A 26,683-nucleotide genomic window follows, 5' to 3' on the forward strand; every position below is an offset into this window, starting at 1 on the left:
GTCTTCTGAGGTTCCCGAGCTTGGCTACTGGGTAACTGAACACAGGGTTGCACACTATTTTTCTAAGAGTTGTCCTTTGTTGACAACAAAGCACATTTATGGGTGACTTGGATGTATCAACCGAGCGCAGCTCCGTTCCCCTTGATTTCTTAAGTTTAGTTCAGCATTCACTGTTATTACTGCACCTCCCTCAGGTCTAGGGGAAAGTGCTGGGAGCCGCGTTAGAAATGGGGGACGTTCTAGTGGTCTCTTGCCCTGCCCATCCTGGAGGAGCTCCTGCCTCCTGTATCGACCTTATGGCAGGGCATGACGACCAGTGAGTGCATTAAGTATGGATCCTAAGTTGACTGTTTCAAATATGTAGCTAACACTTATGTTAGTTTTAATTTACATGAACTCAATTATTTATATATTTGAATGTTGTTCAAAGGCAATTTACCATGAAAAGTTAGAATAAAGAAACAAAAAACTCAGCAAATACACATATGTGTGGTGGTGAGCCCGCTTGCTCTAGCTCCTGAGCTTGTGAATCAATAATCTATTTGAGGAGGATAGTACATTTCGCAAGTGAAGGCAGAGGCGATGGTGAAGGGTTTCCCCCTCCGGCCTGAAAGAGGATTCAGAAGGCTGCATTTCACTGCAGTCAGATCTGTCCCATTTTCTCGTCTCCTCACCAACAGAAAAATGCCACCTGGGCCACGCCGCCTGGCTCTGGAGTGAGTTGACTGATAATGTCAGCGTGTGTCATTAACTATCTTGCACATCTGGAAGCAGATCTTGCACAACCAAATGAAATGTGGTAATGCACACTTAAGAAATCGAGGGGAACAGAGCTGCGCTCGGCTGATACATGCAAGTCACCTTAAATGTGCTTTGTTGTCGACAACGGGCAAATCTTGGAAAAACAACTTGCACTCCTGTGTTCAGTTACCCATTAGCCGAGCGCGGGAGCTTTGGAAGACGTTCATTTTTGTTCATGGCAGATCTGAACCAGGGGCTCTCAGTTTCAGAAATAATCTCAGAGATCATGTGATGATTGAGGAGTACATATGTCAATATATATTTCTGTATATGTATATATAAAATGTGCACACTCACGTACACTTTATATATACATGTACACATATATCTAAATATAAATACACACACGCATATGCTTTTTTGCACGGATCATGTAAAGGAAAGTAAATGCAACTTAGCAACTGGAGTTGGAAGGGACTCGTGGGACAATGGCATTCTGGTTAAATCTGTCTTAAGATTCCGTGGTGACTGTGCAGCCCCGGGTAGCTTCTCTCCGGACATGTGGAGCCCATATTTGCTCTCCTCTTTGTTCCTTTCATTCACAGACGTTTAGAGAATTCTCATGAAAATTCCTTAGAAGCAGAAAGACCTTGTTATAAAATCAATCTAGTTAAACACACTTTGTTGTGTTGCCTCATTTGCGTGATGCATGGGCCTCATTCCCCTCTCTCTGTATCTTAACTGTGTGCATTAGGTGATTCATGCCAATTAATGCAGGATGCCACATCTCCAATTGCTTTCTCTATCTTCTTCAACATTAAAAATAAATATGCGCCATCTGTCTCATATCTTGAAAGCAATTCAAAATGGTTACTTTTGTTTTCTCAGGATTACAGCACAATTTACAGCCGGAGTGCTTCTGAATTGCGAGAAAGCCCTGTCTGCGTTTCCTACACGTAACGTCATATGATGGTGCCTCCTGCAGATGGAACAGCAAAGGCTGGGCCAGACGGCAATGTGCGATGGTGATGAAAAGCACGGTCTTTGGCATCTGAAAGACCTGGCCCAGCATGCTGAGCCTGCTGCTTCCTAGCTGTGACCTCAGGGAAGTTGTGTACTCTCTTAGGGCCTCGGTTTCCTCACCTGTGAAGCAGATAGAACATCTACTGCAGCAGTCCCCAACCTTTTTGGCACCAGGGGCTGGTTTCATGGAAGACAATTTTTCCATGGACCAGGGATAGTGGGGGGTGGGCATGGAGAAGGGTAGGGATAGGTGGAGGCGGAAGACAGTTTAAGATGAAACTGTTGCCCCTTAGCTCATCAAGCATGGGGCATTATATTCTCATAAGATCCCTCGCAGGCACAGTTCACCATAGAGAATCTAATGCCACTGCTGATCTGGAACAGTACCAATCCATGGCCTGGGGATTGGGGACCCGTAATCTACTGTACAGAGTATTACTATGCAAAATATTGGGACACACACACACACACACACACACACACACACACACTCCATGCGGCACAAGAAGCAGGAAGCAGATGCCACTACTTGTATCATCGTGAAATTTTGCTAGGAAAGTAATTCAGTTTGGCAAAGATGGTTGTTAAAATGTAGCTCCTGATGGCATAATATTAAAAGAAAAGAGAGGAGTTAGGTGTGAGAGCTGTGTTCTTTCTCCACAGCAATTACAGTACAAAAGGAAGACACATTCCTCCGATTGCCTGGGTGGTCCTTTGAGCACTCAGGACGCTTGGATAGGGAACGGGGCTGGTAATGTGGGGAGACCTGGGAGACTTGGGTCCATTTATGGCTACAATAGTACTTTTCAAAAATGTTTTTTATTTTAAAAAATGGTATGCTGTAAAGCAAAAATGTCTGAATAACTTAACTGTAATTAGAGGGGCAAAGGGCAATTTGAGAAAGCCCTATTTTCCATTTGCGCAGTTTTCTTCAACAATTCTTTCATATAGCACAAGAGAAAGCTTTCTAGAGCTGAGGCCAGCACTCTGAAGACGGCGAATGTGTAATCTGAAGTCCACCCTGTATTTACAGACCACAGAACTGTAGTGCTACCGAGAATGCTGGATCCATGTGACTAGCCCTATTTTAGCAATAAGCAAACTGAGGGTCGGTGGAACTCAGCAAATTGTCCAAAGCACACAGCTCGTTCAAGCTAGAACATTTCCTTTTAGCTAGGTTTCAAAAAATTTGTTAAGCAGACTGAAATATTTTATACTTCTATAAATACCCCGGGGTTGCAGCTGATTCCTGGCACAGCAGCACTCCTAACAGCCTTATTTGAACATAACTTAGTTGTCCGCATAGTCTTTCCATGACAAAGTGGTCAAGTCTTAATAGTCGCCGAGAATGATTATCAAGACTTTATTTAGACTGTACAGTCAGGCAAGCCATCGGTGAGTCACGTTGACATGTGCTCGGAGCATCACACACCCATGAATCCTGGCAATAATGTCATCTGCTCCCACACCCTGCCCCACCACCACTCCTTCCAAACTGTTGGCGTTTTTAACCACAGTTATAGGAAGAGCATCACTTAAAATTCCTCATCTGGGCACACATCTTAAAATCCCCTCTCCAACTATAAAGTTAAAAGCAACTAGTGTAAATTCCCCGGTTTAGCAAAACGAAGAGCTATGAAGAGAAGTGAGCACTTAAGTCACTAAAATAGAGTATCCTTACTGTCACACTAAGAAGCTGGTTCCCACGGAAACCCATCGATTACCCCCTTGCTACCGATTGGCTTAGTGCAATCTGAAAAAGGACCACTACACGGATCAAACTGTCCTGGTCCACACAGTGAAGCAAAGTTGAGGCGTCTCGCTAAACATTGCTTTAAAAAACAAAAGGCTGCCTGTCTTCAAACTCTAATAGATCTCATTAGCCTTAAAAAAAGAGATATAAATTTATTTGGCAATGCTGTCATCTTTTACTTTCTGCCCTCCTTGACTGCTAGTGGGCTGAAGGTGGTAACAACAGCCCTCTGGCCTGGAGTCCCTCTGTCCCCTCCACCCCTCCCAGACCCGCCTCAGCCAGGTGTGTAGCAGGTCTGGCTGGGGAAGGCAGGCCCAGCTCTAGCTGCAGAACTGGAGCAGGCTGTGAGTACATGAAGTGACAGAGAAGCACTCAAGTTCATCATTGTGCAGATGCGTCTGCAAGGCATCCCCTGGCTTGAGCCATGAAGACAAAACCTGGCATGTTTCTCTACTGTGCCCACAGCCCGGAGGCTGTTTTTCTCAGTCCTGGGAGAAGAGTATGATGTATTCTTCGTGAGGGCAATGTCAGGCTCGTTGACATCCCTCAGCTCCCAGTACGGGCCGTGGAAAGTGGAGAGGAAGGGGCTGGGGTTGGTGAGTGGTTCTCAGGGCTGTACAATGGAGACTTCCCCCAGGAGGAAGCCAGAGCCATGAATGCAGCAGGGATTTGTTCCAACAACCCCCTTCCCCCAAAAAACCACCAGACTCAAGATGCTGATAAGAATTCTTTTATGTTATTCCAATAAAAAATACATTCATACAGAAATATAACAATCTTGCAAAAAACAATTTCAAATAAAATCTTGTAAAACAAAATTTTACAAAAATCTTACAAAGATTCTTTAGATAACAGGGTGCTTCCAAAAAAAAAAAAAAGAAATTTCACTAATAGAAATTTTTTTTTAAATTTCAAGCAAAAAGTTTCTGCTTGATTGAGGCTCAGTTATCACCTGAACAGAAGGTACTTGTCTATGTACGTGCTAATTCTGCAAATCACAGGCATTGACAGGTACGGTACCCAGCCCCACCCAGGCAAACAGCTCCGACGTGTTTCCGAAGTGAGACAAGCCAGGGCAAGTTTTTTTTTTTTCTTTTGTTTACCTTCTTGCTTAATGGAATTGTTATGGCTAAGCACACAGAAGGCCAAAAAAGGAGTTTTCCAAACCCAGCAAATCAAGTGTTTGGATTCTGAACTGCCAAAAGAAAACTGCACTTCCCCCCAAGCAAAATGAAATGAGTTTCTTAGGTAACTGTATTCATCAGCCCAGATTAAAAAAAAACAAAACACAGTTATGTGAGCATTAGTCATTGCTCATTTCCAGGAAGATCAAACAAATTACCAGCCCAGCCAGACTCACATGTGTGTATATATATATATAAAGCAAAGAACCACACCCACAGGCCGGCAGCTGGGTGAAATATCAGCTGTCCGCGCTGTGGTATGCCAATTCGGGGAAATTACTCCTCGGAAAAACTGGAAGAATCTACATACTGGAAAAAATAGCTTCATCTGCATAAAAAGTGTTCTACAAAAGAATCCCTGTGGCTAGCTTACTCTTAAGTTAGAATCTTCTAATAAGGCTGAAATTCCAAATCAAAACCTTAGTGTGTCTGAGTCCAGCCTGGGCTCCAGTATTCTGTTCAGGCCACTTCTGAAAGGCCGAATGTGCCCCATTCCAGACTTGCCCATCTGATGGACAAAGCAGGCAGCCCGGAACAGATTCAAGCGAGAAAATACTCTGTAAATCGTTAAATTAAAGATAAAGCCTCTATAAAAGTTAGGTTATGGTTTTCATTTTTACCTCCTTTATGGCCATTTTGAAATATTTCTTCACAGGCTGTGAAATTTTCTAGCTAAACATTCTAGTTTCTCCTTAAAAAAAATATTTATATATTATCTATATATAATATATATATATACACACATACACATACTATAGACACAAATATACATACACAAGAATTCTGCCCACTTTTTTAAAAAAGTAGTATACTTTCTGTATTACCAACAGATAGCTAGACAGATAAGTGAAACTTGTGCCTTTTAAGCAAATACATTAACATTGGGTTTTTTTTTTATACTTCTGTATCTTTAATATGTGTGAAAATGTTACATATTAAATACAGCCGGTGTGTAATCTATACAATTGTGCAAGGTCTATATGAAAGTCTCAAGGTGGCAGAATTGGTCAGATTTTTCCATTTTCATGTTTTCCATGTTAACACTGACCGTCAAGTTGTCTAAAATGTTGACCAAATACTGACATGTGAAGGGAGTTTTGCTCTGTCTTTGTGAAGGAGGACCTCAGAGAGATTTTTGTTTCTGTATTTTACGTTGATACAGTACACTGCCAGGTGAAAAGAGAGCCTTAATAAAGCACGCATCGCCCACACCCCTGTATGAGATCCCACGTAAGGGATCGCTTGCGTAAGGCACCATTATGAAGGTCAACAGTGCATTAACAGCTAGAAAACCAGAAATTAGTCCTCAAGGCATAAATAAGAGAAACGTAGCTGCATGAGAAAACAGTTTCTAAGCATTAGTGGTTTTATCCACCCAACTGAGAAAAATTTTAGGTTCTTAGTCTAATGAAACATTAGACCAGCAATTCCCGGCCCCAGCTTTGCGACACTCAACAACGTGTCCAATTTCTACTGAGGGCATCACAAAATTCTCCAAAACGTTAATTCAAATTCAGAATCATTTAAAAATAATCCTGTGTTGCACAATGCCTTTCTGGAAGGGGAGTGTTACAAACCTGGAGGGGAAAAGAATTGTATATTGCCAGGCCCGGGTGGCTAGGGGTCACTTTATTAGACAGATAGGATTTTAGCTGCTCATTGACTGGAATCAGTATTGCAGTCCTGACTTAAAAATGGACAAGCGTATAGTTCCCCAGACCATGCATGACTTTTTGTATTCTAAGGAAAAGTTAAACTGTTGTGTTATATTTGTAAATACACAGCTTATACAATGGGTTACAAATGAGCTATGTTGTAGCGTGTAAAACAAGCTACTTGACACATTGCACATTTAATAGCTGCACCAGACACTAACAGCTCCTCTCACACAGAAGAGGGAAAGAGAGGCCCTCCCTCCCCACACCACTCACCACTCTGGGGTCCTGAGTTCCCACGCCCACCCTCCAAGAGTTTCCTTCTTTTTTTGTTTTTGTTTTTTTTTGTTGTTTTTTTGATTTTTGTTTTTTCCTAAGGTGCAGACACCCCCTCCCCCCCAGGAAATGATTGGTGGTCATCTCATCTCATGGTATACTCCTTACACACAAAACATTCAAACTACTTTTTTCCCAACTCTTGCAGTCTTGCTGACCGCAAGGAAAAAAGTTGGCCTCATCATACAGTCAGTAATAGATCCTCAGCATACAATCAACCCAACCATTAACATTCTCAGTGCGCATGCTCACGGCAAAGGCTTAGGCGCCACTCGGAAAGTCGGGTCCCAGTGGCGAGTCCAGGGTTACCCACACACCACGCACCACGGGTGCTATGCCGCTTCTTACAGGACTTTAGCAGCCCTCAAAAGACCTTCCAAGGAGAGGCCCTGGAGGCAACTGGGTAGGGTGCAGACGGCATGCTTCGGCTGGAACACGCATCCCTCCTTCCACGGCCGGCTCTCAGCCCGGAAGCCTTTTCCCTACGGGTCCACTTCTCTGCTCCCTCAGAGGTGCCTCTTCATGTGCAGGGCCAGGTGGTCAGACCTGGAAAAACACCTGGAGGGCAAATGAGAAGCACAGACGTTAGGTTCCCATCCCTTCAGTGATCCGGACCAGGCCCTCACCTCCCTGCCCTGCCCAGCCCAGCCTAACCCCCTGCAGGGAAAGCGGGAATTCTCCCAGGCCTCATCCATGTTTTCAGAGACAGGAGACACCCACTGATAGGAACATGAATTCGGGGTGCCTGCCATCACTGGCTGGAGAGTGCTTTGGAGAAGCTGAACGGACTTAAACCTTCAAATTGGATGTGAAGTTCTTCCTAACCATGGACGATGAGCACATCAGAGACTTTCTAAAAAGTCCCAGGCATGAAAAGACGTGCACACGTAGGAAAGTGCGTGCCTTCCTTCACCCGCGCTCTGCACGCCTCCTGGGCCCTGCTCATCACTCTCCCAAGGCCCCATGCTCCTTGCCCAGTGTCGTCCACATGCACGTACCTGTCACAGTGGGAGCATTTAAAAGGCTTGGCCCCGGTGTGCTTTCGGAAGTGCCTGGTTAACTCATCACTTCTTGCAAAACGCCACTCACACCCTTCCCATGAGCATCTGTAAGGCTTTTCTCCTGGGAAGAGAGCACAGGAAAAGCGGGCCATGACTTTGCTGACCCAGAGGGAAGCGGGAAAAGCAACGACAGTCACAGGGGCAGGATGCGAGGTCAGGGTCCCAGCGGCTTCTGCCAGCGGTAACACGCGTCAATGGAGGACAGTAGCTGGCAGCCTCAGAGAGACGACAGGAGCTCTCTCCTGACCCAGTCTCAGGCCTCCCACTACTGTCCAAGGGATACAGCTTCGGCAAAGCCCATGGTTCCGTAATCAAAGCTAATGTGCAGAATGATGACGACTCAGACCAGCCAGATGCCGGCGGGAAGAAGCGCCAGCCAGCCAAACCCACAGCCCCGCAAAGGCAGAGCTATCGCCTTCTCCATGGCAACTGCTTCTCCCAAGCACACTTCCGTTCCCTAACTCACTTCCCTATGGAATGAGTCTCTGCACTTTCCTCGGGGACCTTCTCCATTTCTACAAAACAGAAGTGACCAGCTTCTGGGAAGCCCCATGCCAGGCCTCTGAATCACTCTCTAAATGGCACCCCAACAGCCGGATCACTGTCATTCCTTGCTCAAATGATAAATATGAATTTAATACAAGTGCGACCTGAGAATACGACGTCGCCAAGCCAGTCCTAGAGTATGCTGAGACAGGCCTGGGCCCGGATTTCAGGCCACACAGATCCCCATCTCAGCTGTCACCAAGCCTGTGACTCTCAGCAATTTGCTGTCCTGCCGCTAAGAGTCTGCATCACGTGACCACTAAGCTCCTTCCCAGCTCTAAATTTTCTGTGCCTCCTCACCGATTATCCTGGTGTATTGTCAAGGTATTTTTAAATGGCACTCTCACCTAAATAACGGCACTTCGTGAAGAAATTGTTGTTTCCAGCGGTATCAGAAACGAAGGCCGCCTGAGACACAGAGAGTCACAGGAAACACCCGCTGATGAGTGCCGCTGCTTTAGAGCAGGCCAGTCCCACTTGGGCCTCAGGCATCAGCATCAAACCACACACTCCACGCTGCCCTGCAACCCTCTGTCCTGACCCCTGAGTTTCAGTGAAGAAACCCAAGGGCAAGTCAAGGTAGCCTGTGCATGTGCCCTGGTGAACAGGCAGTGGCCTTGGTAACAGGGAACCGCAGTGGGGTGGGGGTGGAGGTCTGGGTGTCCATGGAGAATACGACCTAGTCTCTCGTTTGTTTAGTCTGAACAGTGTTAAACACTCATCCAACTCAAAAGTCCAGTTTTTAGGATTCTACTATGAACTCCAAAAAGACCCAGTGCTTTGGTGGAAAAGCTCTGAGGAAGTGAGGATGTGTCTGCTCTGACCACATCCTGTGGGGTCAGCCCCCGGCACCTTCAGGGGCTGGTGCAAGGCAGTGGCGCCCACCAGTGGCCGCCCCCGGGGCCCGTGTGGGCACTGACCTGTGTGCGTCCGCTGATGTGCTTTCAAGTGGGAGCTTTTGGTGTAAACTTTCCTGCAGCCGTTAAAGTGGCACCGGTGCACCCTCCGCCGGCCGTCGGGGGAGGCATCGCCGCTTCCCTTGTCGCCTGGCTTCCCCGAAGTCCCGCTGCGTGCCTTCCCTGGCGAGGGCAGCTCCCCGGGCACACAACCCCACAGTTGAGAAGGTTCCCTGCTCAGTTCTGGAGAGGATGGAGGCGTGGAGGTGACGGAGGAGCTCAGTTTCCCCGAACTGACCAAAACTTCGCCGATGGGGTCGGAGGTAAACTTGGCTGTGGGAGAAAGTTCCTCGGAGCTGTCAGAGGATTCACTGCTGACATCTGAGTTCAGGCTGTTGGTCTCTAAGTTGTAACAAAAGCTCGGGCTGATGAGAGTGTCCTCCGGAGGACTGGAAGAAATCTTCAGTTCGGATTCCTCCTTTTTCTCCCGAGCCAGAATGATTTTGGTCCACAGATCTTCCTGGCTGTCAAATTTGATTTCTGAGGCTGAAACATAGCAGGGCTCGCTCTGGAGGTAACGTTCCAGCTCTAGGCAGGTCTGTGCAAAATGAACCAGAGAAGGCACATGACGGCTATGGCGACCAAAAGCAAAAGCAATTTCCAAAAGCATGCAAGAATGAAGGGCAGATCATTGCTGCCCGGTCACTACTGGGACAAAACATCGTGGAATTAAGCATCCCTGTCCTCACGGAAGTTAGAGGAAATCTATTTCTAGCAACAGTGAGAATTCAGAGGAGAAGTCGGAGGGTGAACCTTCTCCTGTCTTTCCCAGTGTTGGGCCAGCAGCCACAACGGGTGACGATCACTAAGCCGGTTTTTCTGTTGTAGTTACCAGTGTTAATGTTTCCCATGAAACCACAGGAAGAGAACCGGCCCCACACACATACCCCCCCAACAGGTTCAACCAGATGATCTGACATTGTCAAGAACCATGTGTTTTAAGGACAGCCCCAGCCATCCACCCTTCACACCCCACAGATACCCACACAACAAGACAGAAAGACTGCACGGCACACAGTGTGTTCTGGGGGACCTCCTTGGGGACACGGCTGACAACACAGGGCCACACTCGGGGAGAGGAGACAGCAGCTGTCTGTATTCAGGGGCATCGAATGGAGCTGCAGAGAAGCCACCCATTTCCTGTGCAGCCAAGACCTACGTTTTCACAGAATGCCATTCCCAAGTGCAGGGCCTTGCATGCCACAGAACTTTAATTACTTCTGCAGTGATCACAGAAAAACAAGGAACTTCAACAGGAGTGCAGAAATAATTCCAGCGTGGCCATCTGCTATTGTGAAGGAGGCAAGGGGAAATTACTCCACGGCCCTGCTGGGAGTCCCACAATGAACAAGAACTTTATCTACTGGCCAAGCGTACAATGGCATGAGTCATCACTCCTGTTTCTTTCACGCAATGCCAAAGGAGACTTCCTTTTGAAATTCTCATCAGCAGCCAAATAAGGACCCAGCTCAAATGGACATGCAGTGTGGCATGGACCGTGCCCCTTCCCCAGCCCCGCAACCAACCTTTCAAGAAGCTACAACTGCCGAGATCAGCATCCCCTCTCCCCACCATTTCAAACTTTCTAGCCACTGGAAAAGAAAAATGGTAGGAAACATTTTAGGATTAAATTATGTCTGCCCTGATTTTCACGAGATCAGTTGCCTGCATGTCCATATAAGGTTGTCTATACTACTGGCAATTCTACTGATTTCAGTTTCTACACCAAACTGCTCTGGTGAGCACCTCATTTTCCAGGCACCCGCAGTCCAGAGCGCAGCCTACCCCAGGGGCTCGGCTGACTTAGCAGAGTGCTTCTCTCCCCGGCACAGGCAAGCCCTCCCCCTCCCAGGCTCGCACACAGCGGGGTGAGCAAGCACACAGGAAAATCATGGTTCCCCCTTTGCCCTGAAACTAGGCGTCTGAGTTACAATGCACATTACAGCGTTCTGAAGACAGGCAGCAACGATATATTTTATTGATTTTCCAAAGAAAAAAACAAAAGCACATTTATGGAGATCTTGTTAAACTTTAATAATCCGGCTAATTTAAAATCTCCATTACGCTGATGAGCACCCGGACCCTGAACGAAGCTCTCGGAGAGTTTAAAAGCCTCCGAAGGCGACCAGGAGCCAGGTCTGGCCGTTTGCCCAAATCCCAAATGCCCGAAGGAAACTACTTAGATCAATTTCAATCACGTCCCAGGGAGCAGCTTCTTTGAGGAGGAAAAAAAATAAGTGTGGGGGGTGGGGAAGGGGGAAGAAGGCAGGAGGATTGTGAACAATTAAGCAGGCATGTTAAGGTTGCAACAGCCTGTATTTCACCCTCCTGAAAGCTTTCGAGGCTTGGAAACCCACAGCCTCTATTGGATCTGGCAATGCACTTTGTGGCGAAAAACAAACAGCACAGCAGGGCAGGCAAACAACAGCGAACCCTCCCGCGATCGCTGGAGAGACAATGGGACGAGTGTCAGTCTCTCCCCCCTGGGGAGATGCTAGCAATAAGCTCGGAACGTGGTAAGTTTCTTAAATTTCCAATGCCCCAAAATTGCAGTTCTACGGCAATGTCGGAAACCCAGGTCCTTTCTCCCAAACTAAGACTTGAAGCAGTTTGGACAGGCTCATTGTCACAAGACTGACAAGTCACTGGTGTGTACACAGTTTTGTTTATTTTTATTTTTCTCGGTCAACAAGAGAAGCAGGTGAGACAAGGCAGATCTAGGGGAAACGTGAGGCATTCCAAAGAGGGGAAAACACTGAAAATGGTCTACAGTTTTTAAAAAACAATAAAAAAAAAGAGCTGGTCTACGTTCTGCTGGCAAAATGTGGTATTTTTAAAAAAGCTGTTATGTACTAGCACCAAGAACCAAAACAAAAACAAAATCCCTTTTAAAAAAAACCAAAAAACAAAAAAAAAACCCTTGGCAGGCAGAGCAAGTTGGTCCCCATGACAAGCTCCAGCTGTGGCGTCTGGAGCGGGGACAGGCTCCGAACTCGTGCCAGGGGCTCGGCCGGGCTGCGTCGGGAGTTGGGGCTTCCCTGAGCGGACGCGGCTCGCGGGCTGGAGGGTCGATCGGCGGGGGCGCTGCGCCCGCTCCCCCGGTGACAGCCGTGGCCAGGGCCCGGCGGACCGCAGAAAGCACCGGGTCTGAAGCCAGAACTGCCGCCCCGGCCCGCGCCTCCCCGCCCCGGCGCCCGCAGGGAACCGCGGCCGGCCGCGTTTACCTGTTGCCAGTACTCCTCCAGGGACGGCAGCGCCGAGAAGTAGCCGGTCTCGTGCACGATCTGGAGCTCCTGGAAGATGCTGCACATGGGGAGCACGTCCATGTCGGGCCGGGTGGGACGCAGCCCGCGGTTGCGAGGGTGGCGAGGCGCGCGGTGGGAGCCGGAGCCGAAAGTCTCCCCGGAGCTCAGGTGAAAGTTTCATGCAAACTCCGGGCTCGAAGAGACGCCGGGCCGGACCCTCCCGCAGCCCGCAGCGCACGGAGCCCACACAATATTTGCAAACACCGGACTGACTGCAAACGTAACCCCTGCAAAACTTCCCTATTCAAAGCTCCGCTGCCAGCCTCCCCCTCCGCCCCCGCCTGGCTCCCCCCACTCCCCCTCCCCCCCCACGTGACTCGCTCCGCGCCCGCCCCGCGCGCAGCCCAATCCCGTGGCTCCCGGCCCGGGGGCCGCGCGCCGATGATGTCAGCTCCGGCCAATCGCGGGCGGCGACACACAGCGGCCCCGCCTGGCGTGACCGAGCCTCTCCATCACGGCCCGCGCCATTGGCTTAATTCGAACTCTGCCCGCTCTGATTGGAAGGTGGCCTCGCAGGCTATTTTTAGCAGGGTTTATAAGGCGCAGGCGGCCGCGCGCTGGAGGAGTCCGCGCTGTGAAGTGCGCGGCCGAGCGCCGCACTCCGCCCGCGGCCCGGGCTGAGGGAGTCGCGGCCGGGAGAGCCGGGCGGCCGGGTCCCGCCACCCCACGCCCGTCCCGGTCACCGAGCCGGGCTCCGTCGCCGCGCGAGCCCCGGTTCTGGCAGCGCAACCCGCGGGCGGCCGCCCCGTCCCTCTCCTCCCGGCCGTCCGGCCCCAAGTCCCCCAGTCACCCCGTCCCCTTCTTTGCCCGGAGCCGCCCTGTCCTCCCGTCCCGTTCTACGCCAGGGGCCTCCCCGTCCCTCCGTCCCTTCTGCGCTGCCGTGTTCCCTTCCATTCCCCTGGTCACCCTCTATTCACTAACCTTGGCGTCCCACGCTCTGTTCCCTCCATCCCTGAGTTCTCCCTGTCCCCCTCCACCCCCTGAGTGTGTCCTGTCCCGCTCTACTCCTGAGTCCCTCTCCATTCCTGGGGTCCCCTCTGTCCCCCCCCCCCGTGTCCTCAGAGCCACTTCGGTGGGGGAGGGGAGCACGGAGGCTCCCGGAGGCTCCCCTCGGAGTCGGGAGGAACGTGTTTATCTCGTAGAGGGCGATCTCAGCCCTCACCAAGGTTAACAGCTAGGTTTTCCCATGAATGTGTAAACAGTTTAAATTAGGAGAAAGCTGACATTTTGTGTGTGTGTGTGTGTGTGGTTTTTTTTCATATGAATTATCTCCTAAAATATACCATAATGTTCATTTTTAAGAAAAATGCCAAGAACATGAACTAGAGCATTTTAAAATCCAAAATAGAAAACTGAATTGTAGCTATGTTTGTTTCAAAATAGAGTTTAATGAACATTATTTTTAAACACTTTGAAGGAATGGACTATGTTAAAAAAACAAAAATTAGAGGGTTTTGTATGTTTGTTAGAGCCTCCGGCAGAAGCATGCGGCTGTAAGGCCAGGTGGGACCTCTGTGAGTTTACAGTGCAGGAAGGTGGTCGTCTTGGTGTACCTGTGGGATGTGGGCTGTGGTGGTTACGCGGACTGAATTGACACGGTGTCTCTCGGCCAGTGTTCACGTTTACCCTATCACCTGAGAGCCAAGACCAGCCCTCCTTGGGCACCTGCACCTGGAGTCTGTTTCCAGGAATGCAAATGGCTTTGTTTTGAACCATCCACAGATTTACTCAAACGCCCAGTGACCGGCAGCTGAGAGGGTTTGGGCAGCCGTTGTGTTGGGGACAGGGTTCTCTCGGTGATTAGCAGCACGCCTGTGACCTTGGCCCCACTAGTTCCAAAGGAAGCAGGAGTGTGGAGCAAGTCCCCGCTGAGGGCCAGGCACCCAGGAGCAGGGGGAGCCTGAGATGTAGGGGAACCCAGGAGCAGGGGGAGCCTGAGATGTAGGGGAACCCAGGAGCAGGGGGAGCCTGAGATGTAGGGGAACCCAGGAGCAGGGGGAGCCTGAGATGTAGGGGAACCCAGGAGCAGGGGGAGCCTGAGATGTAGGGGAACCCAGGAGCAGGGGGAGCCTGAGATGTAGGGGAACCCAGGAGCAGGGGGAGCCTGAGATGTAGGGGAACCCAGGAGCAGGGGGAGCCTGAGATGTAGGGGAACCCAGGAGCAGGGGGAGCCTGAGCAGGGGAACCCTGCTGTCTGGGCAGGGAGTCCAGGGTGGCTGTCTGTGCAAGGTCTGTGGGCCGTCATGATGAGGGCGTCCCATATTGTCTTGATTTTTAAAATAAATCCACATTCCTATGGAATTTAAATTTATCCTTGTCTCTTAACAGGCCCTGCCCAGTACTATGAAGATGATGTAGTTTATTTTTACAAGAGGGAACCTGATTAGGTATAATGCAGATACAGTATAATGGCCATTGTCATTTTCAGACAAAAAAAAAATGGTTTAAAAACCGGGTACATATGAACACTAAATTTCAAATAGAATAAATCCTATGGCATCATTAACCATTTAACACATATTATTCACACCCTATGACTGGCCAGGTATTAGTACACAGAAATTTACAAAATAGGCAAAAATCCCTATTATGGTGTGAGGGGAGGTGGGCAGGCAGGGGAGTGTAGGCGTCTGCAAATGAAAGTCATTACTACTAAGCACGTAACCAGGTGATGGACGAATATTTTCTTTGATGTGACAAAGGATATGCATAGCATGTGGACACTACTAGTTGCACCTGATTTTTTTAAGAAGCACAACAAAGAATCACAGAGGGCCAGATTAATTCAGAAGGGGAAGTATGGCAGGATATAAAAAGATGGACTTTACACTCTAGTTATCCAGGCTATGTGCGTGGCTCTGGTCAGGTTATTTAATAGGAGATTAAAATGTCTGTTAGAATTAGTTTGGTATAATCGAGTTAATGTATTAAAATCCCTGCTTAGTAGCAAATAGTAGTCTTTCAATAAATTGAAAGCAGTGTTCACTTACTCAACATTTAGCCATTTCTGAGTTGGCTTTTGATAATTATTTTATAATCCCTCACCCCTTTTTTAACAGATGAGTGACTGCGGACAGAAAAATGAAATCAACTTTGCAGGCCACAAAGCAAATCAGAGACAGAGTTGGACCTCCACTTGTCCAATAACCCCACGTGCGCTTCCTCCCCCATCACGGAAGAGCCTTGCTCTCTTCTAACTCACCCAGTCTTGGAGAGAAAATAATCAACTCAGTTGGGCGTGACCCTCATCCTCTGCTCACCTTGAGCCTCTCAAGTCTCTGCCGCTATCTTCAGAAGGTAAACATCCCTTCTGGGTGACAGTCTTAGGCCCCTTTCCACATTCCTGGGGGCACTTGACGCCCCTTGCACCCTCGTGTTACTTCCTCAGTCCCCGCTTACACTTCCATGCCCTTCTCCTCATAGACCTCCAGGCTGCACTCATTTTATACCAGGACACTCTCCTTGCTGCCTGTAGGAAAGTATACATTTGAAACCTAATTTTATGTTTAATTTAAAGATTAATGGGATGGCATGTTGGTTTTGAGTACATTTGATCTTCCTGTTCTAGATAATTTAAGATGGGCTCTTAGGGGAAGTCTTTCAAATCTGTTCAGAGGATAATTCCGATAATGTCCCCTAATTATATTGACAGAGAATCCTCCAACTTTGGGGCAAGAAGCCAGTTTTGTTTTGGTTTTGGTGTCTGTCTTTACCAATATATTGCCAATTCTGGAGAAAACTAACCTTTTATTTCATCTGTTTATTTTGGTTGTGCAAAATATAATTAAGAAAGTACTTTTGAATATTTACATGATAAATCTTATGTAAGTGTAAAATGTTCTCTTTTTTTGGGATGGAGTCTTGCTCTGTTGCCCAGGCTAGAGTGTAGTGGCACGATCTTGGCTCACTGCAACCTCTGCCTCCTGGGTTCAAGCAATTCTCCTTCCTCAGCCTCCCAAGTAGCTGGGATTACAGGTGTGCACCATCATGCCCGGCTAATTTTTTTATTTTTGGTAGAGATGGGGTTTTACCATGTTGGCCATGCTGGTCTTGAACTCCTGACCTCAAGTGATCTGCCTGCTTGGGCCTCTCAAACTGCTGGATTACAGGCATGAGCCACTGTTCCTGGCTCCAAGATGTTCATTTATTAATTATCTCATTTGCAGATAGTTCTATTTAAATAGTGAGTTGCCTTTTCTCTCTGTAGCATTTTTTAGGAGGCATATGAATTTTTTAATTAAAAAAAGGGTTACTGCATGACATGTAAGGTATAGTAGATTCACTCTTTAACCATTTGTGCTGAGAACAGTTCATGAAGGAAAATGCCCTACTGATAGTTTTCAAAAGATGTCAAACTTTATTTGTCAACATATGCAAGGTGATAAGTACAGTGATGGGATACCTCTGGGGCATTGGTGGGGGAGAACGTCTGCCAATGAGACCTTTGTTTTAGTAGCCCTCTTTTAAAATATAATTGTCAAGTGAGACAGCTGTAAAGCTCACCTCACACCAGGGGCTTCAGAAGAAGCTCTCTGTGGACTATCTACAGGTACAAGCTCTACCACGTCTGTGATTAAGATATTGGTTCTTTATAAGTTGGTCTGTGCATTCCACACACTTCTCATCAAAATCTCAGCAGGCATTTTTGTTGAAATTGTCCTGATGACTTTAAAATGTATAGAAAATGTTCAAGAGAGCTATACCTAAACCAGTTCTGAAGGTTGAAAGTTTTTTGTGTTTCAAAACTTAAAGCAAAATTGAACATGACTTTGTGACGTTGGTGTAGATACAGTTAAATCAATCTAACAGAATATGGAGCTCAGAAATACCTTTATTCTTATACACTTTATTTTTTTTTAATTTTCAAAAAGGTACTAAAGCAATCCCTATGTGTGGTCTACTGAGTTCTTGTATCTGTGGTTTGTTGTATTTCATTAAATCTTGGAAAGTTCTTGATCACTGTAACTTCAATTATGTCTTCTGTCCCATTCTCTTTCTCTTCTCCTTCTGAAACTCCAATTGCACTTGTGCTAAACAGTTGGATATTGTCCCGCAGATTTCAGATGCTCCATTTCATTTTCTCACTCTTTTTCCTGAATGTGTTTCTGTCTTTATAATTTCTATTGACCTATCTTCAAATTCACTGATTATTTCCTATGCTGAATCCTGTCTGCTGATGAGACCATTGACAGGATTCCTTAGATGTGATAGTATTTTTTTATATTGCTTACATTTCCGTTTTATTCTTCTCATAGTTTCTTTCTGCTGCAGTTCTCCATCTTTTTATTGTCTTTATTTTTCCCACTACATTTTAATTTATCAATCATAGCCATTTTAAAGTCCTTCTTTGATAGTCTCAGTATCTTGATAATCTCTGGGTCCAATTTTATTGTCTCATAACAATGTGTTGTTTGCCTTGCTTTTTGTGTGGCTCTTAATACTTGATTAAATGGAACATATGTTGAGCAGAATAGTAGAGACTTATGGTAAGTAGAAATTCCTCCTGAAAATGGACAACTCCCTTCTCTCTAGCTGTCATTATAGGGTAGGGACTGGCAAACTTTTGTTTGTAAAGGGCCACATAAGTAAATACCTCAGCCTTTGTGAGCCACACTGTCTTTGTTGTAACTTGTTGACTCTGCCAGTGTACCCCTAAGCCAGCCATAGACAACAAGTAAGTGAATGGCCATGGTTGTGTATCATTAAAACTTTATTTATGAAAACAAGTGACAAACCAGATGTGGCTGGCTAACTGTGATTCGCCAATCCCCGGTCTAGGGATCGGGTCTGCCTGGTCAGTCAGTAGTTGAGCTAGGTTTTGTTTTTCTCATCACTATGCATGTAAGACTTGTTAAAACGCTCCAGCAGTGGGCTGCTGCTACGTTGCATTTAACATAGAGATGGGGGTGCCTGGGTTCCCCTCAGTGCTCCTGTTCCACACCCACTTTGACCATTGCTGCACACCTGTTGTGATGGAAGTGTGCAGGGGAGGAGAAGGGTTCCTGGTGAGGATAGGGTGTATTTTCAGTTTTCATCTCAGGATGGGCCTGTGCCTTTGGGCTTTGGGGCTAGGGTTTTCTCAGTGTCCCTCCCTCTTCTCCTTCACCAAGCCAAACTGTTTGTATCTGTTAGAGGAGAGGTGGTAGGTGGGAGGGAGTTTCCTGCCCCTCTCCCAGGAAGAGAAGATCCTTGCTTCTTGACATACAGGACCTGGGCCTGAGGGAGCATCCTACTGCCCTGCACTGAGAGGCTTTGTCTTCCTTAGAGGAGGGGTCCAGGGATGCAGGTAGCGGGGGTCTAGGGCCTACTGCCTTACCTACCGATTTTCCCTGTCAGCACCTCGTGGAAGCCTGTGGAGAAAAGCTTGCAGGTAAGAATGGGATCCCATTTATTCCAAACTGTGGTCCAGCCCACACTTTCCCATTAACAGATTGTTGCAATGGAGATTGATTTCTTCTGTGGCAGCTCCTCCTTCTACTTTTCCAAATGCAGAACAATCTGTGGCATGATTTCCCTTCAGACGTTTTGGGCACCTGTGGCCCTTGCTCTTTAAAGGCTAAAGAGAAATAGGATTTTGTAGACTAGCTGAATTTTTCTTGTTAGTGGGGTGGAAACAGTGTTCTCTGATGGCTTTTTCCATACACAGAAGTGGAGTTCCAGAGAAATACAATGGGGAGAGGAAAGTCTTCAACAAATGTTGCTGGGACACCTGGGAAAAAAGGAGGCATACAGGCAGGCAGGAAGGAAGGAGAGAGAGAAAAGAAAGAAAGAGGAAAAGAAAAGAGAAAAGAAAGGGAGAAAGGGAGGGAGAAAGGGAAGGAAGGAACGACAGACGTAGGGAGGGAGGGAGAAACTCAGCCCTACCTCATATTATACATACAAGTGAGTAAAGACAGATGATAGACTACCTGAAAACAGAACTACAAAACTTTCAGGAAAAAAAACACAGGAGAAAATCATTATGATGGGTGTGTGGGGGGCGGTTCTTGGGTGGGAAATAAAAAGCAAAAATGTAAAAAAAAAGTGATTAATTAGATTACATCAAATTTAAAACTTTATCAAAAGGCAACACTAAGAATATGAATAAACAAGTCACAGATTGAGAGAAAATATCCAAAAAAACACCCATCTAGTATTGAACGAGTATCCAGGATATAAAAATGACATATAGAAGTCAATGATAAAAATATTTTGAAAAAATTAAAAATAAACAACATATTTGAACAGACACGTCACAGAAAAGATATGCAAATGACTCATAAGCACTTAAAACCGTTTTCAAAATTGATTGTCCTCAGGGACATGTGAAATAAAATCCACTGGAATGGCTGAGATTAAGAAGACATTACCAAGCGTTGACAAGGACATTTCGTGAACCATCAGAACTTCCCTCCACTATTGGGTGGGAGGGTAAAATGCTACTAGCTCTTTGGAAAAAAGTATGGCTATTTTTAATAGAACGAAATATTCACCTACCCTCTGACTCAGCTCTTCCATTTTCCAGGCATTTAACCAAAAGAATTAAAAGAATATGGCCACAAAGAGATTTGGTCAACCTCGTTCATAGCAGTTTATCCATAATAGTCAAAAACGGGAGCCTGTCCAGGAGTCCATGACCAGAAGGTGTGATGAATTGTGTGATGAGGCTGCTCATCAGCAGAGAACCTGCAGCAACATGGTGTGTCTCGGACACCTTTGGCTGAGTGAAGAAGCCTCTCACTCAAGAATGCCCACTGCAGGATTCATTCGGATTATGCTTTAGAACAGGCACCACTGATGTTTAGTGAAAACCAGCATGTCAGTTGCCATGGTGAGCAGGGGTGGAGATTGACTTGAAAGGGCATGAGGGGACTCTCTTGACCGGGTGGGCATGTTTAATGTCTGGATAGAGGTTTGGGTTACACAGAATATTGCATTTATCCAAACTGATTGGTATGCTTAAGACTTGTGCATTTAACTTTCTGCAAATTTTACCTCCCTCTCCTCCACCAAAAAGAAGAGAGCCATAGACAAATATTGAACTCATAGTAATAACATGCTATGTTATTACTGCATAATAAGCTGCAGTGTTCAGTGGGGAAGCATGCTAAGGCATGCATGTGCTTTGAAACGTCAAGAAATTGAGAGAGAGAGAGAGAGTGAGGGAAAGGAAGAAGAAGAGGAGGAGGAGGAGGGAGGGGCAGATGGCTTGAAGGATGGATCCGTGATTGATGCATGGGTGGATGGATTTATATGCCACAAAGCAAATATAGTAAAATGGTAATTTTCGAATCCCAGTGCAGAGTGTTTGGGTGTTCACCGATCCTTTAAAACGTCTCTTTGTATTTGAAAATGTTCTTGATAAAAAGTTGGGGGGAAATATGCTAGAGCAGGGAATGTTGGAAGCCATGCTGCAATGTGCCTTGGTTAATGAGATATGGTTCCAAATTCTGAAACCTAATAGCTAAGGGACTTGGGTGAGTTATCCAGCACCTCTAAGCCTCGGTTTTCTAGCCTGGAAGATGGGCTAATAATTACGCCTGCTGCCTGTACCTGCTCTCCGGACATTCTGCAGGCCCTTATGTGGCAGTAAGTGTTCCTCCCAATAGTGCACCACCACGGAGGCCATTTATATGAGCACCCTGCTGTACAGATGAGATTGAAGCTTCGAGGGAGAGGAGAGAGGAGAGAGGAGCCGGGATTTGTCTGGGGTTCCTTTGGTTCCAGGCTTGACTTTTTTGCTCACCATGCTCAGGGCCTCATAATTTCAACTGAACCACTTTGTTGAAACCTATGTTGATGCAAAGAGGAAGATGTAAAGCCAGGTTATTTTGGAGTTAACTTTCAAATCGCTGTCTTTGTAACAAATTATAGCTATACAATGCAGATTTAAGGCATCTAATGAGTCAGAGTAGAAAATTAGCCTCGAACTGAGTATATTAGTCTCATGTGGCTGCTGTAACAAACATCACACACTTAGTGGCTTAAAACAACTGAAATGAACTCTCTCAAGAGTCTGGGGGCCAGAAATCTGCACTGAGACATGGCCAGGTCCATGCTTTCTCCAGAGGTTCCAGAGTAACATCTGTTCCTGGCCCCTTTCAGCTTCTGTGGCTGTGTCACTGCAGTCTCTCCTCTGTGGTCACGTTGCCAACTCCCCTTCTATTGGGGTCAAGTTTATCTCTCACTTCCCGTATAAGAACACTTGTCACTGGATGTAGGGCCACTTGGATAATGCAGGACAAGCCATCTCAACATGCTGAATTTAATGACGTCTGCAAAGATCTGTTTTCCGCATCAAGCCGCATTTGTAGATTCCAGGGATTTGACCTCTTTGGGGAGGAACTTTCCTCTTTGGGGAGTCTGTCTTCTCTGACAGCCTGAACACAAGAGCATACGTATTCCTTTTTTATAACTAGTATTTAGTATAATGTCTAGACTCTCCTGGCTATTTAATAAATGCTTGCTGAGTGAATGAATTCTTGAATGACTGTATGTGTGATACAGAATTTATCTGTCCTCTTTGAGGAAGACACTTCTTTGTCCTGACACACTCAGCAAAACCATGTAAATCAACGAGCATTCAATTGTGCTTATTAGTAGAATAATGGATTAAATATTGTAAGATCTGGCCGGCAGGAGGTAAGAAGGCTGTGGACAATCACAGTAAATAGAGAGCTGATATCATAAAGCCAGGCTCAGTGGAAACGTGTGAAGACCACAGCATTTCCTGGTAACTTGACATGGATTGTTTAATATAATCCTCAGGATGTCCCCACCACCTCCATTGTGAGTAATGAGGAAACTGAGGCACAGGAAGGATTTAGCTTGCTCAGTCACCCAGCTTTGGTAAGGAAAGATCATAAGGAAAGGTGACTCTCAGTGGGTGCTCCACAGTGCAACTCTCTGAGATGAGGGACACCGTGACCTCTGCTGTGTAGACCTGGAAACGGAGATGGGGGACAGGAAGTTACGTGCCTGAGGTCACTGACTGTCAGGTGGCCAGTGGAGGAGGAGGGGGTCCAGGAGCTCACAGAGCAGCTCTGCAGCCTTGCACAGAGTAACAGGCTGGGATCTGAACCTGGGGCTCTGAGTCCAGAGCCTGAGGCACGACCACTGGTGTGAGACTCACAAAGAGAACTGAAAGAGAAGATGACAGACTTGCTTCCAAGGATTATCATTAGAACCCGGTACCAGGGAGATGAGGTGAGCTATAGTCCCATCTCCAAAGAGGCTGCCGTGGGCTGTGAGGTCTGCAGAGGGCCCTGTACTGCTTTACTGTGCTCTCTGGCCAGCTGCCCTTGGCACTAGGAAGTACTGTGGGACCCCCATGGGGACAGCCACTCATCTGAATGCTGCTGCTTTCCCCGTGCCCTTCTGAGTTAGCCAGGAGTGTGTCCTCCCTTGCATTAGCTGGGAGCCTGCGCACCTGTCCCTCTGTCTTCCCCAGTGCCCGGAGCAGTGCCACCCTCACTGTCCTCCCTCACTTTCTGCAGCAATCATCTGGTGTCCTCATTGTGGATCCTGAGGATTCCCCACTGGTCTCCCTGGGCGCTGTGGATCCTATAGTCTTGGTGGATCCCCGTGCCTTTCTCCTAGGTCTGTGAGCTTCTAAGGGAATCTCCACATCCCATTGCCACTATGGGGTGTGCAGAGGTGGACAGAGTTTATAGCCGGAGTCAGATATAAAAGTTGTTTAACTTCCTGCAGAACGGTGCTTGGGAGGTTAGCTCTCTGAGTTTTTGCCTCTTGTCTTGTATTACAGCTGTTTATGAATGTTTATCTTCCCTCCTAGACTCAGTTATTGGAAATAGTGACTGAGTTTTGAGCATCTTTTTTTCTTCTGCAAATGTCAGCAAGCACTCACCTTCAGAGTTTTAAAAAAGTACTATGTTATCTATTAGTCTATAAAACAGCCTCTAGAAATTAAGATTCAGAACTACTAGAGTTTGTAAGAAGGCAAGAAGCAAAAGGAAGATTGCCGAAGATTAGTGATTGATACATTTGGTATGAATCTAAAACCCATCATTGAGTAGTAACTTGTTAAAAAAAATAGAGAACATGAAAAAAATGACAGCTGAGTAAAAGAATTGAAGCTGAAAATTGCAAGTAAGATTGTACTTTGTCCCTGTAAATTAAAAGTTATGGTTATATTTGCTCCTGAATACTTTTAATCTTATTTTGGTTGACTATGTTCTAAATAAAATGAGCTACCAGTAATGCCTTCCAAAATCTCAGCAATTACTAAGAATTTTCCAAGAACATTTCACAAGAAGGGGAAACTGGTAGATGGTCTTCAGGTATAAAGCACCTGCAAATATGTAAATGAACCCCATTATTTAAAAAAGCAAATGAACCCTACTCATATTTCCATGGTGTCTCTACCTTTGTCTTGCAGTTCTGGCTTTCGTTACTGCTTTTCGTCTGTGTCTTCTCTGACAGCCTGAACACAAGAGCATACGTATTCTTTTTTTATAACTGGCGTTTAGTATAATATCTAGACTCTCCCAGCTACTCAATAAATACGTAGAGTGAGTGGATTCTTGAATGACTATATGTGTGAATACAGAATTTATCTATGGGTTAAAGATGGAACTTCAAAGTAATGTATAATTGTTCTCAATTGGGATACAAATTTTTAAAGCCATTAATGATTTTGCTTCGCTTTCACTCTTTTTTGTGCCCATACAAAAATTTAAATAAACATTGACTGTTTATCCTTACTATCCTTAGTAAGTCACAGGTGATTTAATTTCACGTTGTAAATTTCTGCACTTAGGAACTCAGTATGTGTGATGGAGTCCTGAGTAAATACATATTCATGGGATAAATTATACACCAATTCAGAAATGTCAAATATTTTGTATTTCATTGCATGTGAAGAAGTTGAAGGAAAATCTACTGAACTGTTGAACAGAGACCTCTAGACTACAAATAACCAGTCAGAGCTTGCTTAGCTCATGTGTTAAGGTTGACCCTGGGTGCCCCACTTTTTGTGAATTTCATTCTCATACTTTCTAGATTTATTTCTTAGTTTTTCTGGAGCACATCCTGTAGTAATGTCTTGAGGAATGTGTGGAAGGTCATCTTTCTGAGTCTTTGACTCTCTCAGCTTTCTTTAATCTTCTCATACACTTGATTAATAATTTCACTTAATATAGAAATCTTGGTATACCTTTCTCTTGGGCCTTTGAAGATAATTCCACTGTGTTTCAGATTTAGTTTTGTGTTTCACTTGACTTTTCTGGTTAGTTTCCCTAATTTCTGGTTCTTTTATGCTGGTGATACCTGGGTGTCTATGGTTTCCTAGACTTTGTCACGACTGATCTCTTCACAGTAGGAATTCTATCCAGGACTCCATAAAGAGCAAATCATTTAAAGTAGGTGTGCAGGGAGCTGGCCATGGGCTGCACATTTAACCAATGAAAGATATTGTCTCCAACATTTTCTCTAGTTTCTTTAGGGGAGAGTGTTTTTGGGAGGAGTGTTTTGCTGGATCATAAATGCCTGAGCTTCATGGCTGATGGGTAGACAAGGGGAAAGAGGGTTAGGTTTTGACTGGTGTAGTTCCCCCAGAGATAGAACTTCAATTTCTTCCCTGTCTTCAGCCCTTTCCAACTCCTTTGCTCCAGTCTGTGTGCTGATCTGAGCCCTGGGTGGACTGATGCCCACCTCTTCTGAACCTCACTCCCTGTGTGCCCAGGTTGCACGCTTCTTGGCCTGCTGACCTTATGTAGCCCTCTGCCACCCACCTTCTGTTTTCTAGAACCTTATTGAAGTCTTGTTTATGGTAGTGACTCCCCATTCAATTCCTGTCATGGTTATTCTCATAATACTATAGTTTTATTTCAGTGAGATCTGGAGAGAATGGGGACATGATTATAGTCCTGATTCTTTAGCTTAAGCCAGAGGCCCTGAATGTCATTAATAAATAAGTTCAAGAACTCCAAAATGATCTAATTAAACATGTGTTCATGGTTATGCTTTTATCTTAGTATACAAAAGAGATAGATGTCTATTTTATTTCCATTTTACTGTACTGGGTTTCAACAGTGCCTGCTAAGCCTGAGATGTTTAAAAACAGAGGCAAGAGAATATGAGAGAAAGAATAAGAGAAAGAAAGGACTAAATGAAAAGGCAAGCTCCTTTTACCACCTTGGTTAAATTTATTCATAGGTATTGTTTTGGTAGCTATTGCAAATGATACTGCCTTTTTAATTTTTTTTCAGCTACTCTATTATTCCTATATAGAAATGCTGCAGATTTTTGTGTATTAATTTTGTATCCTACAACATTATTGAATTTGTCAGTTCTAACAGTTTTATTTTTGTGAGATCTTTAGGTTTATCTCTCTGTAAGATGATATCATCTGCAAACAGAAACAATTTAACTTTCTCCTTTCCAATTTGAATGTGCTTTATTAATTTCTCTTGCTTAACTGCTCTGGCTAGGATTTCCAGTACCATGGTCAATAAGGGTGGTGAGAGTGGGTATCCTTGTCGTTTCCCAGCTCTTAGAGGAAAAGCTTTTATCTCCTTCTGTTCAGTATGATATTAGCTGTGGGTCTGACATAGATGGATTTTATTATGTTGGGATACTTTCCTCCAATTAACTGACTGAGAGTTTTTATCATGAAGAGGTGTTGGAGAATGAAATTAGATCCCCACCTCTCACTCAGTACAAAAGTCAGCTCAAAATGAATCAAAGACCTAAATGTAAGACCCCAAACTATAAAACTAATAGAAGAAAACAGGGGAATTGCTTCAAGACATTGGTCTAGGGAAAGATCTTATGAATTTTTATGATCTTAAGATTTTTATGAATCTCAAAAGTACAGACAACAAAAGCAAAAATAAACAACTGGAATTACATCAAACCACAAAGCTTCCACACAGCAAAGAAAACAGCACAGTGAAAAGACAACCTACAGAAAGTGAGAAAATAGCTGCAAACTATTCATCTGACAGGGGCATAATATCCATCATATACAAGGAACTCAACTCAACAGCAAAAGAATAAACAATCCGGTTAAATGAGCAAATGACTTGAACAGACATTTCTCAAAGGAAGACACATATATAAACAAGAAATATACGAAAAAATGCTCACCGTCACTAATCATCAGGAAAAGGTGAATCAAAACC

At 45.6% G+C, this 26,683-nt stretch overlaps 1 protein-coding gene across 1 annotated transcript; it reads right to left on the minus strand.

The window, feature by feature from the left end:
• Window positions 1-4,231: 4,231 nt before the first annotated feature.
• KLF6 (KLF transcription factor 6) lies at window positions 4,232-12,823 on the minus strand. The gene is made up of 4 exons (XM_012443444.3): window positions 12,480-12,823; window positions 9,220-9,793; window positions 7,691-7,814; window positions 4,232-7,250 (listed from the first exon to the last, which is right to left on the minus strand). Exons 1-4 carry the CDS (start codon window positions 12,579-12,581, stop codon window positions 7,199-7,201), a joined length of 852 nt encoding a protein of 283 aa, XP_012298867.1. The 5' UTR covers window positions 12,582-12,823; the 3' UTR covers window positions 4,232-7,198.
• Window positions 12,824-26,683: the final 13,860 nt, after the last annotated feature.

The sequence above is a fragment of the Aotus nancymaae genome, unplaced genomic scaffold (assembly GCF_030222135.1).
Source record: "Aotus nancymaae isolate 86718 unplaced genomic scaffold, 86718_ANA_hifiasm-v0.15.2.pri h1tg000083l, whole genome shotgun sequence".
NCBI lineage: Eukaryota > Metazoa > Chordata > Mammalia > Primates > Aotidae > Aotus > Aotus nancymaae.

What these genes read in the sequence shown, in the direction of transcription:
- KLF6 (XM_012443444.3), bottom strand. Translation starts at nt 12,581, where the DNA reads ATGGACGTGCTCCCCATGTGCAGCATCTTCCAGGAGCTCCAGATCGTG. An exon ending in TGGAGGAGTACTGGCAACAG is followed by an intron (nt 9,794 to 12,479) that starts GTAAACGCGGCC and finishes CATTTTGCACAG; the next exon opens with ACCTGCCTAGAGCTGGAACG. An exon ending in AAATGCTCCCACTGTGACAG is followed by an intron (nt 7,251 to 7,690) that starts GTACGTGCATGT and finishes TTTGCCCTCCAG; the next exon opens with GTGTTTTTCCAGGTCTGACC.